The sequence below is a fragment of the Salvelinus namaycush genome, chromosome 8 (assembly GCF_016432855.1).
Source record: "Salvelinus namaycush isolate Seneca chromosome 8, SaNama_1.0, whole genome shotgun sequence".
NCBI classification, from domain to species: domain Eukaryota; kingdom Metazoa; phylum Chordata; class Actinopteri; order Salmoniformes; family Salmonidae; genus Salvelinus; species Salvelinus namaycush.
Genome location: NC_052314.1, coordinates 33336551 through 33356551, shown reverse-complemented (window position 1 = coordinate 33356551; position 20001 = coordinate 33336551). Strand labels below are relative to the sequence as shown.

Here is a 20001-nt window from a genome sequence, read left to right as displayed (position 1 = left end):
GGGTTTGTAAGCATTATATAAAGTGGCTAGTGATAAATTTATGACATACATTTTTCCATTATTAAAGTGGCTAGAGTTGAGTCAGTATGTTGGCAGCAGCCACTCATTGTTAGTGATGGCTGTTTAACAGTCTGATGGCATTGAGATAGAAGCTGTGGATCTTTAAAGCTGCATCCTCTCAAATCAAGCTGTTGGAGCTGGCAACACTGTTCTAATAGGCAGGTGTGTGTGTGTGTGTGTGTGTGTGTGTGTGTGTGTGTGTGTGTGTGTGTGTGTGTGTGTGTGTGTGTGTGTGTGCGTGTGCGTGTGTGTGTGTGTGTGTGTTAGTCAGATATTGCAGTAGTTACTTCCAATAAAGCAATATCTGAAACCCTGTTAGATAAATCCCATGCTGCTTGTGAGTGGTCCAATATGCAGTCCAATACTGCAGCCTTTTTTGGGAGCGCGCTCCCTTTACCCACTAGCAGCGCTCGCTCCCTGCACCTTTAAGAGTGCGTGCCTAGCTGAAGGTCACTAAACACAAAGCTCTCACATCTCTGTGGTCCAATATAGCGCATGCGCTCTGCCTGAGGACTGCTACACAGACTGCAATATGGCGAGAATGCCTGGCAGCGCAGACTGCTCTAGTGACACAGCGGGGACAGAGCGGGAGGAGCACATGAGTTGCCCGGAGACTGAGAGGAGCGGAGATGAGGAGGATGATGAGATCCAGGAGGTACAGATCACCGGGGAGGAGTACGGGGAGGATGAACTGGAGTGGGAGGCAGAGTGCGCAGACCCCAGCAGCTGCTCCGCTATGGAGACAGAAGCGGTCCTTATGCGTAGTACGGACCAGTGCAGCGGGTTGGGACCGGGAGCGGACCCTGGACTGTTTCACATCCCCGGACTGGACTCGGATCCGGAGGGAGACCTGCAGCCGTCTGACCGCTCCAGACTGAGCGAGAACACCCGCCTGGCTACCAGGTATGCGGTACGGATCTTCCGGGAGTACCTGAGCGAGAAATCCCAAAGTCCTGACTTTGAAACTCTGGACAAGGAGGCGCTGTGCGCGGTCCTGCAGTCCTTCTACGCGGAGGCACGCTCTAAGAGCGGCCAGCTCTATAGCAAGTCTTCCCTCATTAGCATTCGGAGTTCTCTGAACCGCTACCTGAATGAGCCACCGTACTGTCGCACCCTGGATCTCACCAAAGACCCGGAGCTACGCAGCGCCAACCTGACCCTGGCCGCGGTCATCAGAAAGCTGGAGGAGCAGGGTGCTGGTCCCGTGGTGCAGAAACAGGCAATCACGCGGGCGGACCTGAGAAAACTCTACACCTCCAGTGTTTTTAACATTGATACGCCGTTCGGACTGCTCAACAAAGTGTGGTTTGAGACATGCATGTATTTCTGTACGAGGGGGCGAGAGAATCAGCGCGAGCTGGAGGAGGATTCATTCGGCCTGGCCATAGACGAGAATGGGAGAAAGTTTATCTATTTCAAAGCACTGGGGCCGTATCACAAGTCTCGCTCCGCGTGTTGGAATAAAAAGAGACCAGACCCGGATGAAGATACTTTGCCGCGCATGTATGAGACTGGAACTGAGTTTTGTCCATATGCCAGCTTTGTAAGGTATGTCTCGAAACGGAACCCATTGTGCAAAGCATTCTTCCAACGACCACGAGACCACTGCTGCGCAAGCGACATAACATGGTATGAGAACAAAGCCATTGGTAAAAACCTGCTTGGCACGAGGATGCAGATGCTGTCGCGTGCAGCCAAACTGTCAAAGACCTACACCAACCACTGCATCGGCGCCGTCTCCATAGCAACGCTCAACAGCATTGCCGGTATAGGGTCAAAGTTGGTGTCGCTTCAGATTGCCTCCGAAACAGTCAATGGTGGCGTGCAGTCTCATCTCCAGCTCGTGATCCCGTACATCCAACAGGTCACAGACACAGTGGAACTGAAGCCGCAGAGAACAACAAGGAAAGCTCGTGCTCTCTGCGGTTTTTCGGGACCTCCTTCTCCTAAGAAGCTCTGTGTGCGTCCCGGAGAACGCGCAATGTCCCCTGTGGTCATAGTGGACGGTACAGAGCCCGTGGACATCCAACCCCAGGAGCCCCACCGTCAGCAATCCGCTCCTTTACTGACTGACGTGGTATCCGCGCAGGTAATAGAGTGTCATACAGTGCACGGACAGAGATTATGCTTTTGCACTTTTAAATGTAATGCAGGATAACCTTACTTGTAGACAGCCTCTCAAAAACGTCCTCGGATTTAATGCGGAAATGAAATGAGTGCGTAATAGGTTATGTCGCCATTTGGTCACGCACCATTTGCTGTGTTAATGAAGTGTTTAAGTGTATAGAGACTACCGTAATTTCCAATTTACTTTGAACGTATTGACCTGTAGGATGTGTGTGGGTTTGTATTGTGTAGGAGTGAGTTTTGTATTCTCTTTGGGTGTTCTAGGTGCTTTAGTAAAGAGGTCATGAACATTGTGCTTGCATTCCAAATGGCACCGTATTCCGGATGTAGTGCAACTGCATCTTGATTCAGTTTAGGAATCTAATGTTGAATTTGTTAAACGGGGAATTGCATTTGTTTTGATTAAATGTACACATGTATTGTGGTGTTGAAATTGTAGTTTTTGAAATTGTAACCTGTAGTTGTTGATTTCTTTTTTATTGGAATGTCCATGTTGAAATTGTTTGTCCTCAGAGCACCATTGACAATGAGACCCTGGTCTCAACGGGCTCCCATGATTAAATAAAAGCTCAATAAAAATAGGGATTAGGGTGCCATTTGGGATGCACCCTGTGAGTGCAGAGGAGAGGACAGTAGTGAGTTTTCTTTGGGACTCTGTCTGTTGCTATGGGTTACGGGCACCCCAGGCCCACAGTTATTAACCATGCACCACAGTGGAGCCGGCAGGGGTAGAGCCAGAGCGTGCAAGCTCTCACGGACACACACACACACACACAGCACACATCTCTTATACCCATTCGCCTAAAGCTCACATTTTTCTGAGACACAGGCACTATAATGAAAAAAAAAAGTATGGCAGGCTGTCTCAAGTAAGTATCTTTCCTCCAATGACAAAATGAGTGTGTGTGTGTGCGTGTCCAGTCTCTTACGAGTTTCCTGTTTTTGAGCCATTCCTCTAATGAGCCTGCCTGTTATGTGGCCCCGGGGAGATGGACATGTCTGCTGCATTACCAACAGCTCTGCTCATCTGATTTCTGCTTTATCAGCTACATCTCTCTCCCCCTTTATCTCCCTCTATCTCTGTATATCTACAGTATCTTACTATTTACTGTGTTCTCAGCTTTAAGAGGCAGACTCTGACCTGCGGCCATGGCTGTCTTCTTCCCTCACTGCACTTACCACAGTAAATGCTGACCAGTAGACTTTATAGCTTGTTAGTTTTTCTGAAGTGCAGATTTTCGTGAAGCATTTACAAGGGTTTTTAAACCCTCCTCGATAAGGTAATGTCCTCACCTGTCTCAAAACCTCACCTGTATAACAGGAGGCAGACTCCTATCTGTCTCTGAGCTCCTTTAACTACACTCAGATCTCTCTCCGCAACCCAAAGCTACCCCTGATATACACACAGACTCTGAAAAGGGCAAACACACTCTTCGTCATGCAGTGCAGTGCATCATGAGTTCTGTGCTCAAAGAGTTGGCGCAGTATGAATGAAGTCTCAGTCTACTTCTCCTTACTAGTGTCCTGTCTCTACTTGGTCGCTCATGGAAGAACTCTGTAATGCCTCATGTGTTTAACGGTTTACAGTATGTGTGACAAATTTTTGTTTGACATTTGTGTACATTGTACAATAAAGTATTCTTCTTTTTCTTCTTGTCTCCCAGGATAGCCGTAATAGCAGCATGGCCAGTAGGCCGCTGGTCTCCCAGTCCCCTGCCTCTCCACTGGGCTCTGGGGGTATCGGGGGCATCCCCACCCCCGCCCAGCTCACAAAGACCAACGCCCCTGTACACATAGATGTAGGAGGACACATGTACACCAGCAGCCTGGCTACACTCACCAAGTACCCCGAGTCACGGTAAGACACACACACACATAAGGTGTTTGAGATCAACTACATTGAAGTGGATTGCACAGTCACTGATCTACAAATGACATTGCGTTCCAAATAACTACTCATTATGTGATCAAGATTAGCGATTCTGCGCCTTGCCTTGCTCAAACTGATCCCCTCAAACATGAACATGCACACTCTGATGACAATCACAATGATGATATCACCTCCCACCAGGATTGGTCGTCTATTCAACGGGACAGAGCCCATAGTGTTAGATAGTCTGAAGCAGCACTACTTCATAGACCGAGACGGCCACATGTTCCGCTACATCCTCAACTTCCTGCGGACGGCCAAACTGCTCCTCCCTGACGACTTCAAAGTGAGTATCTCTGACACTGAGTGAGAGATACTGGAAAACCTCGTCCATAATTCCTTTCTGATAGCATAGTGTGTGTGTGTGTGTGTGTGTGTGTGTGTGTGTGTGTGTGTGTGTGTGTGTGTGTGTGTGTGTGTGTGTGTGTGTGTGTGTGTGTGTGTGTGTGTGTGTGTGTGTGTGTGTGTGTGTGTGTGTGTGTGTGTGTGCGTGCGTGCGTGCGTGTGTGTGTGCGTATGTGTTCCAGGAGTACTCTCTACTCTGTGAGGAGGCCAGGTTCTTCCAGCTATCCCCACTACAAGCAGAATTAGAACGCTGGAGGAGTGAGCGCGAGGCCAGGAGTGTGTGGCGTGTGTGTGAGTGTGTGGTGGTGCGTGTAGCTCCAGAGCTGGGGGAGAGGATCACTCTGAGTGGAGACAGGGCTTTGATCGAGGACGTGTTTCCAGAGGTCGGGGACGTCATGTGTAACTCCATGAACGCAGGCTGGAATCATGACTCTACTCACGTCATACGCTTTCCACTGAATGGATACTGTCACCTCAACTCTGTACAGGTAACATGGCAGACACTACCCTTTCAAAACCACTGCTTACCATGAAAACAACTACCCAACATCCTAAAATAACAGATTACGTCACCTCAACTCACAACGAATAAGGTCACCTCAACTCATATCACATTAACCCACCTCAACTCTGTGTAGGTAGCCTTAAAGACATGCTCCAGAACTTTGGCGACTACAAAGTATTTTTTATCTTTGCGCTGGATGTGTCAATGTGTAGTTCATACATGCATAATCTATGAGCAGAATTACTGTTTTACCTCAATTAGCCATGAAATCCCTAGTTTGAAAACAACTGTTTTTCTGGAAGCTGTGCTGCGCCATTTTCCCTACATTTTCTCCCACGTGGGCCAGCCCCCTAGCAATTTCAGTTCAACCAATGAGCTTCAGCCCCTCGCCATTTGAGTGACAGCTAGCAAGAGGCACATCATGCACACACAGCAGAACGAGAGGGAGCACAATGACGCGGTGTACATATCTGCACATACGGTATGTGACGTAGTACGCAATGTTCGGGGAAACCTTTTGGCTTGTGAGTGTTACTTTCAGAATTACTGGCTAAAAAGTAAACAAAATCTCTTTAACTCCGTACACGTAACATCACACTAACCAGTACCCATGGCATAAGCATAGTATAACCTTAAATAACCTCATACAGGGCCAGACCAGCCAGGGGAAAGAGAGATTAATCCTGTTTAGATATGAAAAAATGTAGCCATCGACTACCGGGTCTGCTGGAATGGTAGGAAAGAGCAACTGTCACAGAGAGAGGGAGGGAGAGTGAGAAAGAGACAGACAGGAGGCATAGAGAGAGAAAAACAGAGAGAGAGAGAGAGATGGAGGCAAACAAAGGTTTCTATTGTACTGCCTGTGACAGTCACACAGAAAGAGAAGGAGAGAGCGACAGAGTAAGAGAGACAGAGAGAGAGAGAGCCAGGGATGGAGGCAGACAGAGAGGATAGAGTAACAGCTGCTCCTTCAGGGCATGCTAATGGAATGTCATCTTGCAGCTATAGCGAGAATGTCTGCCTACCAAATGGCACATTATTACCTATTTAGTACACTACTTTTGACAAGGGCCTATAGTGCACTACATAGGGTGCCATTTGGGACACAGACAATATTATTATATATATATATATATATATTTTTGCATCTGTGTCTGCATCTGTTTGTCTGTGTTGTATGTGTGAGTTGTCATGAGAGAGGGGATGTGTGTTTTTAGATCAGGGAAGGACACAGTGAGATGGCTGGCTTCTGCCTGCTCAGAAACAAACTGTGACCCCATAGGGAAAAATAATATATTGAACTATATTTCAATTAAATATTTAAATATATTGGGAAAATGTATTTAGCAATTATATAACTAAATAAAATATACAGTATGTACGTATTTGTAAAATATATGTGTAAAATACACACTCACACCTCACAACATTCTCTACCCCGATGATAATGTTGAGTCTAGAGGCTTGAGAAAGTATTCACCCCCTGTCACGCCCTGACATTAGAGAGCCTTTTTTATTCTCTATTTGGTTAGGTCAGGGTGTGACTTGGGTGGGCAAATCTATGTTTCTATTTCTTTGTTGGCATAGTATGGTTCCCAATCAGAGGCAGCTGTTTATCGTTGTCTCTGATTGGGGATCATACTTAGGCAGCCCTTTTTCCCACCTTAGATTGTAGGATCTTGTCTATGTCTAGTTGCTTGCGAGCACTACATAGCTTCACATTTCATTGCACTTTGTTATTTTTGTTTGTGAGTTTCATCGGAATAAAACATGTGGAACTCTATGCACGCTGCGCCTTGGTCTACTCATTTCCACGGGCGTGACAGAAGATCCCACCACCAAGTGACCAAGCAGCGTGCCCAGGAGTGGAGGACATCCTGGACCTGGGAGGAGGTAATGGCAGGGGACAAGACCCTGCCATGGAAGCAGGCGGAGGCAGCGAGAGAGGAACGGCGACGAGAACAGGAATCAAGGAAACGACGGAAGCCCAGGAGGCAGCCTCAAAAAAATTGGGGGGAGGGGCACACGGGGTGGCGAGCGGAGCAAAGGTGGGAACAAGAACCAACTCCCTGTAATTACGATGAGGAGTTGGTCACGGTTCAGATACCATGTTTCCGGTTCTGCGCACCGTGCCTCCAGTGCGCACCTTTAGCCCGGTGCGTTCTGTGCCTGCTTTCCGTACTTGCCGTGCTAAGGTGAGCATCTGTCCAGGACGGATTGTGCCGGCTCAGCGGTCCTGGTCTCCAGTGCGTCTCCTCGGCCCAGGATATCCTGTGCCAGCTCTACGCACAGTATCCCCAGTTCGCCAGCACAACCCAGTGCGGCCTGTGCCAGCTCCTCGCACTTGCCGTGCTACAGGGGGTATTCAGCCAGGACGCGTTGTGCCAGCTCTACGCTCCAGACCTCCAGTCCGCCTCCACGGCCCAGTATATCCTGAGCCAGCTCTACGCACTTACCGAGCTAAAGTGGGTATCCAGCCAGGACGCGTTGTGCCAGCTCCACGCACCCGGCCTCCAGTGCGTCTCTCCAGCCCGGTGCGTCCTGTGCCAGTTCCACGCACTCGGCCTCCAGCGACGGTCCCCAGTCCGGAGCCTCCAGCGACGGTCCCCAGTCCGCAGCCTGCAGCGACGGTCCCCAGTCCGGAGCCTGCAGCAATGGTCCCCAGTCCGGAGCCTCCAGCGACAGTCCCCAGTCCGGAGCCTCCAGCGTTGGTTCCCTGTCCGGAGCTTCCAGAGATGGTTCCCAGTCCGGAGTCCGTGACGACGATCTACGGTCCGGAGTCCGCGACAATGATCTACGGTCCGGAGTCCGCGACGACGATCCCCGCAACAGAGGCACCACCGAAGTGGGGGGAGCCTCAAGCGGCGCTGGGTCTGCATCCCGCACCGGAGCCTCCACCGAGATGAGATGCCCACCCGGACCCTCCCCTATAGGAAAGTATTCACCCCCTGTCACGCCCTGACATTAGAGAGCCTTTTTTATTCTCTATTTGGTTAGGTCAGGGTGTGACTTGGGTGGGCAAATCTATGTTTCTATTTCTTTGTTGGCCTAGTATGGTTCCCAATCAGAGGCAGCTGTTTATCGTTGTCTCTGATTGGGGATCATACTTAGGCAGCCCTTTTTCCCACATTAGATTGTGGGATCTTGTCTATGTCTAGTTGCCTGCGAGCACTACATAGCTTCACATTTCGTTGCACTTTGTTATTTTTGTTTGTGAGTTTCATCGGAATAAAACATGTGGAACTCTATGCACGCTCCGCCTTGGTCTACTCATTTCGACGGGCGTGACACCCCCCTTGGCATTTTTCCTATTTTGTTGCCTTACAACCTGGAATTAAAATAGATTTTTGGGTGGTTTGTATAATGTTATTTACACAACATGCCGACCACATTGATGATTCAAAATAGTTTCTCTTGTGAAACAAACAAGAAATAAGACAAAAAAAACAGAACTTGAGCGTGCATAACCCTAGGTCAATACTTTGTAGAGCCACCTTTGCAGCAATTACAGCTGCAAGTCTCGTGGGGTATGTTTCTATAAGCGTGGCACATCTAGCCACTTGGATTTTTGCGCATTCTTCAAGGCAAAACTGCTCCAGCTCCTTCAAGTTGGATGGGTTCCACTGGTGTACAGCAATCTTTAAGTCATAGCACAGATTCTCAAATGGATTGAGGTCTGGGCTTTGACTAGGCCTTTCCAAGACATTTCATTATTTCCCCTTAAACCACTCGAGTGTTGCTTTAGCAGTATGCTTAGGGTCATTGTCCTGCAGGAAGGTGAACCTTCTGCCCAGTCTCAAATCTCTGGAAGACTGAAACAGGTTTCCCTCAAGAATTTCCCTGTATTTAGTGCCATCCATCATTCTTTCAATTCTGACCAGTTTCCCAGTCACTGCCGATGAAAAACATACCCACAGCATGATGCTGCCACCACCATGCTTCACTGTGTGGATGGTGTTCTCGGGTGATGAGAGGTGTTGGGTTTGCGCCAGACATAGCATTTTCCTTGATGGCCAAAAAGCTCGATTTTAATCTCATCTAACCAGAGTACCTTCTTCCATATGTTTGGGGAATCTCCCATATGCCTTTTGGCAAACACCAAACGTCTTTGTATATTTTTTTCTTTAAGCAATGGCTTTTTTCTTGACACTCTTCCGTAAAGCCCAGTGTAAGGCTTAAAGTGGTGCTATGGACGGATACTCCAATCTCCGCTGTGGAGCTTTGCAGCTCCTTCAGGGTTATCTTTGGTCTCTTTGTTGCCTCTCTAATTAATGCCCTCCTTGCCTGGTCCGTGAGTTTTGGTGGGCGGCCCTCTCTTGGCAGGTTTGTTGTGGTGCCATATTCTTTCAATTTTTCTATAATGGATTTAATGGTGCTCTGTGGGATGTTCAAAGTTTTGGATATTTTTTTATAACCCAACCCTGATCTGTACTTCTCCACAACTTTGTCCGTGACCTGTTTGGAGAGCTCCTTGGTCTTCATAGTGCCGCTTGCTTGCTGGTACCCCTTGCTTAGTGGTGTTTTGCCAACTCTGGGGCCTTTCAGAACAGGTGTATATATACTGAGATCATGTGGCAGATCATGTGACACTTAGATTGCACACAGGGGGACTTTATTTAACTAATTATGTTACTTCTGAAGATAATTGGTTGCACCAGATCTTATTTAGGTGCTTGATAGCAAAGGGGGTGAATACATGTGCACGCACCACTTTTCCATTTTTTTATTTTTTATTATATATATTTATTCTTTTTCATTTCACTTCACCAATTTGAACTATTTTGTGTATGTCCATTACATGAAATCCAATTAAAAATCAATTTAAATTACAGGTTGTAATGCAACAAAATAGGAAAAATGCCAAGGGGGTGAATACTTTTGCAAGGCACTGTACCTTAAATAAGGTGTTTATTTCGAAAAGTCACTTGAACGTAGAACATATCTGTAAATATATTTTAAGATATATTAAAATAAAAATTTCCTGAGCTGTCAATCACAATTTGAAACGTTCCCAAGCCCCGCCTCCAACTGACAGAGCAGCCATTGCAATTTAGAATTTTCTCTAGAAGAAGGAGAAGAGCAGGTGCCACCATCAAAAAACTTTCTCGTGGATAATGGCATTTTATTTGATTATACGTTCATAACATTGAATTAAAATATGTTTTTAACCGGGTGGGTAACAGAGGAAGAAGATCACTTGAGTTTTCATCAATTTGCTAACAAAGCTACCTAGCTCCTTCTTTAGCTTGCCACCAACATGCAGTGTGACTGTCCAAGGTAAGAATTGTTTTGAAAATTAAAATTGATAAGAGTTGTCCTGGAATAGAGCCAAGTAGAGTTAATGTCATGTACACTGCCTTCAGAAAGTATTCAGACCCCTTGACTTTTTCCACATTTTGTTACGTTACAGCTTTATTCTAAAATTGATCAAATTGTTTTTCTTCCTCATCGATCTACACACAATACCCCATAATGACAAAGCAAAAATAGGTTATTAGACATTTTTGCATATTTGGGGAGTTTCTACCATTCTTGTCTGCAGATCCTCTCACGCTCTGTCAGGTTGGATGGGGAGCTTTGCTGCACAGCTATTTTCAGGTCTCTCCAGAGATGTTTGATCGGGTTCAAATCTGGGCTCTGGCTAGGCCACTCAAAGACATTCAGAGACTTGTCCCGAGGCCACTCCTGCATTGTCTTGGCTGTGTGCTTAGTGTCGTTCTCCTGTTGGAAGGTGAATCTCCACCCCAGTCTGAGGTCCTGAGTGCTCTGGAGCAGGTTTTCATCAAGGATCTTGCTTCTGAGGCTCCCGAGTGGCGCAGTGGTCTAAGACACTGCATCTCAGTGCAGGAGGCTTCACTGCAGTACCTGGTTTGAATCCAGGCTGCATCACATCTGGCCGTGATTGGGAGTCTCATAGGGTGGCACACAATTGGCCCAGCGTTGTCCGGGTTTGGCTGAGGTAGGCCATCATTGTAAATAAGAATTTGTTCTTAACTGACTTGCCTGGTTAAATAAAAAAAATAAAAATTGCTGTACTTTGTTCCGTTCATCTTTGCCTCGATCCTGACTAGTCTCCCAGTCCCTGCTGCTGAAAAACATCCCCACAGCATGATGCTGCCACCACCATGCTTCACCGTAGGGATGGTGCCAGGTTTCCTCCAGGCGTGATGCTTGGCATTCAGGCCAAAGAGTTCACTTTTGGTTTCATCAGACCAGAGAGAGCCTTTTACTGAGGAGTGGTTTCCGTTTGGCCACTCTACCATAATGGCCTGATTGGTGGCGTGCTGCAGAGATGGTTGTCCTTCTGGAAGGTTCTCCCATTTCCACAGAGGTACTCTGGAGCTCTGTCAGAGTGACCGTCTGGTTCTTGGTCACCTCCTTGACCAAGGCCTTTCTCCGCCGATTGCTCAGTTTGGCCGGGCAGACAGTTCTAGGAAGAGCCTTGGTGGTTCCAAACTTCTTCCATTTAAGAATGATGGAGGCCACTGTGTTCTTGGTGACCTTCAATCCTGCAGATATTTTTTTGTACCCTTCCCCAGATCTGTGCTTCGACACAGTCCTGTCAACTGTGGGACCTTATATAGACAGGTGTGTGCCTTTCCAAATAATGTCCAATTAATTGAATTTACCATAGGTGGACTCCAATCAAGTTGTAGAAACATCTGAATGATGATCAATGGAAACAGAATGCACCTGAGCTCAATTTCGAGTCTCATATCAAAGGGTCTGAATATTTATGTAAATAAGGTATTTCTGGGTTTTTTTTGTAAAACATTTGCAAAAAATTCAAAAAAACTGTTTTCACTTTGTCATTATGGGGTATTGTGTGTAGATTGCTGAGTTAAAAAAAATCTATTTTAGAATAAGGCTGTAACTTAACAACATTTTGGAAAAAGTCAAGGGGTCTGAATACTTTCCGAATGCACCGTATGTATTTTTTTTTATTTTTTTTTCCAAAGCTATTATTAAATGTTATTGGCCAACCAAGCATTGTGTTGCTTGCTACCTAGCTAGCTTAGCTGGCTTTAGTGAGGGTTGGGTGTCTCTGATACTTGCTAGATTATCTCTAGCAAAACATTATCCATTATCCTTCTAGTCTGGAGCCTCAGCTGCCTATGGACAGCCAATGTAAGTAGTCTTTTGTATCATTTAGCTAGCTAGTTCCCAATGAAATTTAAATTTGTTCATGAACATTAACCCCTTATTTATTCTTCATCTTGTGTAGAAGTGTTTCACTGACTCTCTGTCTCTAAATTATCCACAGGGTAACTTTCGGCTATTGAGTCTGCAATGGACACTGAAGGTAAAGGAATCTGCATTTTAAGTATCAATTTGATGTTCATGAACATTAACCCCTAATTCTTCATCTTATGTGGAAGCGTTTCACTGACTCTGTCTCTGCGTTATCCACGGGGTAACTCTCAACATGTGAGTCTGAAAATATAAACTGGAGGTGAAGGAATCTGCATTGTATCAATTTGATTTTCAAATACAGATGTTAACTGCACAGAGGTAATTTGTACATTATAATTTGTGTTTCAGATTCCACCTCCCAGTGACTAACATGACACAATTCAACAATGGACCAAGTTATTTGAGCAAAAAAATAAAGATTATTGAAAGCACACTTTTATTTGTCGGTCATTTGTATTTGTATTTATTAGGGATTTCCATTAGCTGCTGCTAAGGCAGCAGCTACTCTTCCTGGGGTCCAAACACATTAAGGTACTTACATTGCATCTAAAACAAAAGATTAAACATTATAACATTATTACACCACTACATATCTATAATACAAAATGTATAATACCACCATACAACAATATTACAATGTACGTATGCGTGTGTCTGTACCTTTGTGTGTGCCTCTTCTGTTCCATAAGGTGTATGTTTACCAGTTTTTTAATCTGATTTTTAATCTGATTCTACTGCTTGCATCAGTTACCTGATGTGAAATAGAGTTCCATGTAGTCATGGATCTATGTAGTACTGTGCTCCTCCCATAGTATGTTCTGGACTTGGAGATTGTGAAGAAACCTCTGGTGGCATGTCTTGTGGGGTATGCATGGGTGTCCGAGCTGTGTGCTAGTAGGTTAAACAGACAGCTCGGGACATTCAGCTTGTCAACACTTCTTACAAAAACAAGGAGTGATGAAGTCAATCTCGCTTCCACTTTGATCCATGAGAGATTGACATGCATATAATTAAAGTTAGCTCCCTGTGTACTTTTAAGGGCCATCCGTGCTGCCCTGTTCTGAGCCAATTGTAAAGTCCATCTTTGTGGGACCTGACCACTCTACTGAACAGTAGTCCAGGTGCGACAAAACTAAGGATTGTTGGGCCTGTCTTGTTGATATTGTTGTAAAGAAGGCACTGTAATGCTTTATTATGGACAGACTTCTCCCCGTCTTAGCTACTGTTGTATCAATATGTTTTGACCATGACAGTTTACAATCCAGGGTTACTACAAGCAGTTTAGTCACCTCAACGTGCTACATTTCCACATTATTCATTACATGATTTAGTTGAGGTTTAGGGTTTAGTGAATGATTTGTCCCAAATACAATGCTTTTAGTTTTTGAAATATTCAGGACTAACTTATTCCTTGCCACCCGTTCTGAAACTAACTGCAGGTCTTTAAGTGTTGCAGTCATTTCAGTTGCTGTAGTAGCTGACACGTATAGTGTTGAGTCATCTGCATACATAAACACACTGGCTTTACTCAAAGCCAGTGGCATGTCGTTAGTAAAGATTTTAAAATGTAAGGAACCTAAACAGCTGCCTTGGGGAATTCCTGAATCTACCTGGATTATGTTGGAGAGGCTTCCATGAAAGAACACCCTCTGTGTTCTGTTAGACAGGTAACTCTTTATCTACAATATAGCAGGGGGTGTAAAGCCATAACACATACGTTTTTCCAGCAGCAGACTGATCGATATTGTCAAAAGCCGCACTGAAGTCTAACAAAACAGCCCCCACACTATTTTTATCATCAATTTCTCTCAGTCATGAGTCATTCATTAAAACTACACCACAGCATGCTGTTGTAATTTAGTGCTGCACTTTGTAGTTTTCTGCATTTAATTTGTATGTAGCCAAGCTACAGTATGTAAGGTAAAAAGCTACATTTTCCATTCATTAAAATACATGGCAACATATATTTTAAAATATATTTTTGAATATACACTGAACAAAAATATAAATGCAATATGCAACAATGTCAAAGATTTTACTGAGTTACAGTTCATATAAGGAAATCAGTCGATTTAAATAATTAGGCCTTCATCTATAGGTTACACATGACTGGGAATAAACACACTACATGATCAAAGGTATGTGGAAAACTGCTCGTAGAACATCTCCTTCCAAAATCATAGGCATTAATATGGAGTTTGTCCCCCTTTGCCGCTAATAGCCTCCACTCTTCTGGGAAGGCTTTCCACTAGATGTTGGAATATTGTTGCAGGGACTTGCTTCCATTCATCCATAAGAGCATTAGTGAGGTCTGGCACTGATGTTGGGCGATTAGGCCTGGCTCGCAGTCGGTGTTCCAATTCATCCCAATGGTGTTTGATGGGGTTGAGGGCAGGGCTCTGTGCACGCCAGTCAAGTTCTTCCACACCGATCTCGACAAACCATTTCTGTATGGACCTCGCTTTGTGCAAAGGTGCATTGTCATGCTCTAACAGGAAAGGGCATTCCCCAAACTGTGTCCACAAAGTTGGAAGCACAGATTCGTCTAGAATGTCATTGTATGCTGTAGCGTAAAGATTTATCTTCACTGGAACTAAAGGGCCTAGCCCGAACCATGAAACACAGCCCCAGACCATTATTTCTCCTCCACCAAACTTTACAGTTGGCACTATGCATTGGGGCAGGTAGCGTTCTCCTGGCATCTGCCAAACCCAGATTCGTCCGTCGGACTGCCAGGTGGTGAAGCGTGATTCATCACTCCAGTTAACGCTTTAACACTACTTCAGAGTCCAATGGCAGTGAGCTTTACACCACTCCAGCTGATGCTTGGCGTTGCACATGGTGATCTTAGGCTTGTGTGCTGCTGCTCGGCCATGGAAACCCATTTCATGAAGCTCCCGACTAACAGTTGTGTTAACGTTGCTTCCAGAGGCAGTTTGGAACTCGATAGTGAGTGTCGCAACCGAGGACAGAGGATTTTTACACGCTACATGCTTCAGCACTCGGTGGTACCGTTCTGTGAGCTTGTGTGGCCTACCACTTCACGGCTGAGCCGTTGTTTCTCCTAGACATTTCCACTTCACAATAAAGGCACTTACAGTTGACCAGGGCAGCTCTAGCAGGGCAGAAACTTGATTAACTGACTTGTTGGAAAGGTGGCATCCTATGACGGTGCCACATTGAAAGTCACTGAGCTCTTCAGTAAGACCATTCTACTGCCAATGTTTGTCTATGGAGATTGCATGGCTGTGTGCTCGATTTTACACACCTGTCAGCAATGGGTGTGGCTGAAATAGCCGAATCCACTCATTTGAAGGGGTGTCCACATACTTTTGTATAGGTGCTCCTCTGGTGAGTAGGACGACCACGCAGTTGAGCTTCCCTGAGACGTTTTCTGACAGTTTGTGTATAAATTCTCCGGTTTTGCAAACCCACAGTTTCAGCTTCCGGGTGGCTGGTCTCAGACAATCCTGCAGGTGAAGAAGCCGGATGTGGAGATCCTGGGCAGGCGTGGTTACACATGGTCTGTGGTTGTAAGGCCGGTTGGATGTACTGCCAAATTCTCTAAAATGACAATAGAGGTGGCATATAGTAGAGAAATCATCATTCTCTAGCAACAGTTCTGTTGGACATACCTGCAGTCAGCATGCCAATTGTACGCTCCCTCAAAACTTGAGACATCTGTGGCATTGTGTTGTATGACAAAACTGCACATTTTAGAGTGGACTGTATTGTCCCCAGCACAAGGTGCACCTTTGTAATGATCATGCTGTTTAATCAGCTTCTTAATATTCCACACCTGTCAGGTGGTGGATTAACTTGGAAAGGAGAAGTGCCTTCTACCAGGGATGTAAACAAATGAATGCACACAATTTGAGAAAAATAAGCTTTTTGTGAGTATAACACTTTACATGTTGTGTTTATAATTTTGGGCACTGTTTGTGCTATTGTTAGTAACACATTTACACACATGTTGGTTTTCTTCCACAGACTATATGACTGTGTGGTACTATCAACCCTGAATCAGCCCCTCTCTGAAATGACTTCTGACCACAATGGTGTGTGTTTTTGTGTGCGGTGTCTGTAATGCATGTCTGTTTGATTGACAGGTATTGGAGAGGTTGCAGCAGAGAGGGTTCGAGATAGCAGGGGCATGTGGTGGAGGAGTAGACTCCTCCCATTTCAGCGAGTACGTCCTACGCAGGGAGGGGAGGAGCAACGGAGAGCGTGGCCCCACCCTCATCTGCATCAAACAGGAAGCACTGGACTAAGCCCTGCCCGGGTCAGGGGTAACAGTGGATGATTGGTCAGGAGAGGAGCTGAAAGCCACGCCTCCATCTCCAAGGGAACACCAAGAGAGTCTGACCTGAAGTTTGTTTTAGATTTGTAGGGTCGTCGCTAGTTACGACAGCCACAAATTCATAAACCCCGCCTAATTCTACAATTTCTCTTAAATTATGTCATTTTTTTACATAGTCGGTGCTATGTCGGTGATGGTGATCTTACCTACACCAATAGGAGCGCAGTAGAACTATGACCTCTCCGCCATGAACCATGGAAGTCACTAACCTGGCGGTACGCAGCTAGACACTAGCTAGGTTTCCATTAGCTTGTACAGTCATTTTTTGTTGACATTTAGAAAGATTGCATAGGAAGTAGATGCAACAATTGTCCGTCCCGGTGCGTTTACATTGAACTGTCTTGTGTTGATAAAAACAGCTAGATGTAATGAGGTTGTTGAAGGGTTTTAAATGATCAATTTTGGCAAATTGTGCATTAATAAAGTGCCCACCTATCTGTTTCATGTCTCAGGTAGCTCGCAAAAGCCAGAATGGATAGATTGCAAGAATTTACTAATATTTGCCATATTTTTATCATTCTCATGTGCCTACTTATCGCCGTGGTCTGTGTCATGGTGTAACTTGCACTAGTTATTAAGATTTGAAACAATTTCATGGTGAAACTTCAAGTTCCAATGTAAAGCAATTCAGGCATTGTTGAAAGTCAAAACAATACTCTACTTGCGAAGAAACACAGTATTTTTTTCGTTGGAAAAATGTATGTTGCAAGCAGTAGGCATTTAGAAATAAATGTGGTGGAGCTTTATAGTTACGTGATAACGTCACATGCCCAGCGTACCTTCTGATTCTTTTTGCAATCTTAATTTATTCCATCATCATTTGTCACAATAAATCCACCCCTTGAATGGAATAAATGTATTAGATCTTTCGAAAATGTATCCTACGACTGCCGTTTCCATTACAAATGTCGCAATTTTTTTAGCCAACGTTGCTTTTGTTGAATAAACCTGGATGAATGGAAACTTGCCTAGTGACTGACACCTCTCTCCCTTCAAGCAGGGACCTAGAGCACACAGAGAGCAGCAACATCAGCACTGTCATAGTACTATTCATGTTTTCATGTAGGATTATTGTTTCGTAGTGTCATAATAATTCATTCAGATTCTTACAATAATGTAAATAGTCATAGAAATGGGATGCAGTCATGACTGAAACTCAAAAATTGAGAAACGGCACTGATGAATATGGAAGATATGCAGTTGAATGTTAAAAAGCACAAGTGCAAACAAGCACAGCCATCCTTGTCTGGGAAATCTAACCCAGCCTAAACTAAATAGATAAAAGGTCATATGTGGTTCTGTGAAGCTACAGTTATTATTATGAGGCACTTATGGAAGTTTTTCTTCTAGGAAATGTTGTAAACCAAAAATATGGTTTTCCCAGTTTTAAGTCTTTAACTTATCATGAAAATGGAATTCTGAGGAGGTTCTTCATGAGACTTCAACATTTTATATTCATCACATTGATAGAAGAGATGTGTCTTGTCAGAGATTCAATTGATGCATGTTTTATTCTGATTATTACAGAGCAGCAGAGAGGATTTGAGGTCTGTATCGAAAACCGTCTCCCTCTGTTTCACTAGAGGAAAACCTGTATGGATGAATGTACCACAAAAATGTTAATAAATGTTTCATACAAAATGTGTGTGTGTGTCAACTGTTATTCTGGAAACTAAATGATGAGAATATTGACTCAAATGTTTATTTTAATTAGGCCACTCTAGCAATCAGGTGAGAGGAACACTCCAATCACTGATCAGAGGACACTTGTAATCTAAACCTTCCATCACTGCAGACTGACGGTAGAATTGAAACCGGAAAGTTGAGGGGGAGGTTTGCATTAACTTTAGATACCACCATGGTAAATATCTCACTTGCTTCAGATTTTAAGAGGAAGTAGTTCATGAATATGCATCTCTCTTTATGAATCTCAATTATTCAGAATTGCTTTTGTCTTCCTGGATTTGACGAGCTGTCAGAGGAGGGAGGGGGTTGTCTTTGATCTGGAACAGCAACAGGAAGCGGGGGGGGACACATGATGATGCGCTTGTTAACATTACCGACGACAACAATCAATAATTTAACAATCACCTAATAAAACAGTAATCACACAAATGAAAATACCCTCACACTATTTGCCCCTGCTGTTACCGGCAGTTATATGAAACAGTCTGCATAGCTGACCTCGATTAAGGGCCAACATTCATTTCTGCTATCAGATCCTGCTTTAACTGGCATACTGTCGATTTGCCTAGCTTACTGTTACGTTAGAGGTCAGCAGTCATTTCAGCTGAAATCATTCTGATCCATTTTATTCTCTCCTCCCTCTCTCCGTATTTCATAACCCGGGGTAGAGCTGCGCCTAAAGCTCCTCTCTGCCATATTTAAAGGTAATGGAATAATGAATCTCAAACACATCCCACATCCACAACTCTCCCCGACACACATTTCCACACGCACACGCCCCAAAGGGTCACTATTTTTCCTCCAAGCGACCACCTAAAGGTGTCAACATCAAATTTAAATGACAATATGTGAGTAATGAGGCAATAAACAAAGAATCACTGATATACTATAAAAGTACACAATACAGTCAATCAACTTGGTTGGCTATAGAGTGATTCTAACCTCCTTCTAACCAACACACACATGAGACCCCCACATCAAACCATACCAAGAAACCAACTTGCGTATCAATTTAGTCATGGCTGCTAACATTTCTTAATGAACCAAATCTAAAATGAGGTCAAATCAGGAAGTGCAGTTGCTCTTTGAAGGAGGCCTGGGTAAGGTCAAAATGCCAACTTTGATGAATTATTTCTCAATTATGCTTTTAGATACAAATGTCAAATATATCTTAATACTCCTTCTTTCAATGGACCATTGTAAGGATATATTTTTGTGAAAATACCTAAAATCCTTGTATTTTTATGCCTGGTTTTGTATGGAATCCCTCCCTCCATGTCACATGTTTACAATCATCAGGTGACCCATGTAAACATCAGAGTAAGGAATGGCTGTCACAGACATCAATCAGTCTGTGATATTATTAGCATGAAACTGAACTGAAAAACAAGGAAAAAGACAGTGACCTCACCGCAGACCCTTCTCTGAATCACACTAAGGGCAGAGTGCCACTGCTTTGGGCTGTAACACACAGAGCTGACTTATACTGCTCTGACCTCTTCTCTCACACACAGAATTGCCCTGTTCAATAAGTGCAATATTTCATTTTTTGGTCTTGCCAACATGACTGTAATATTTCTCAGCATGTACCAGCAGAGCTACGTGACATTGTTGACAGTGCTACAAATTGTTAGAAAATGAAATAACCATAATAATACAAACAAATATCAAAAACAAAAGGTGGAAGAGAGATGGATTGTATTATGCTGTTTAATCACACTGTTCTCACTAAAGCAGAGACTTGAGAGAGTGTCGTAGAGGAGGGTCCTGTTCCAGGCAGAGAGACCCAAGTCA

The 20001-nt window shown here is 44.5% G+C and overlaps 1 protein-coding gene across 1 annotated transcript; it reads left to right on the top strand.

Moving 5' to 3' along the window:
• The first annotated feature begins 592 nt into the window (after positions 1-592).
• Positions 593-16432, top strand: LOC120052101. The gene is made up of 6 exons (XM_038998953.1): positions 593-2149; positions 2452-2459; positions 3824-4045; positions 4259-4403; positions 4645-4950; positions 16271-16432. Exons 1-6 carry the CDS (start codon positions 593-595, stop codon positions 16430-16432), a joined length of 2400 nt encoding a protein of 799 aa, XP_038854881.1.
• The last annotated feature ends 3569 nt before the right edge of the window (positions 16433-20001 follow it).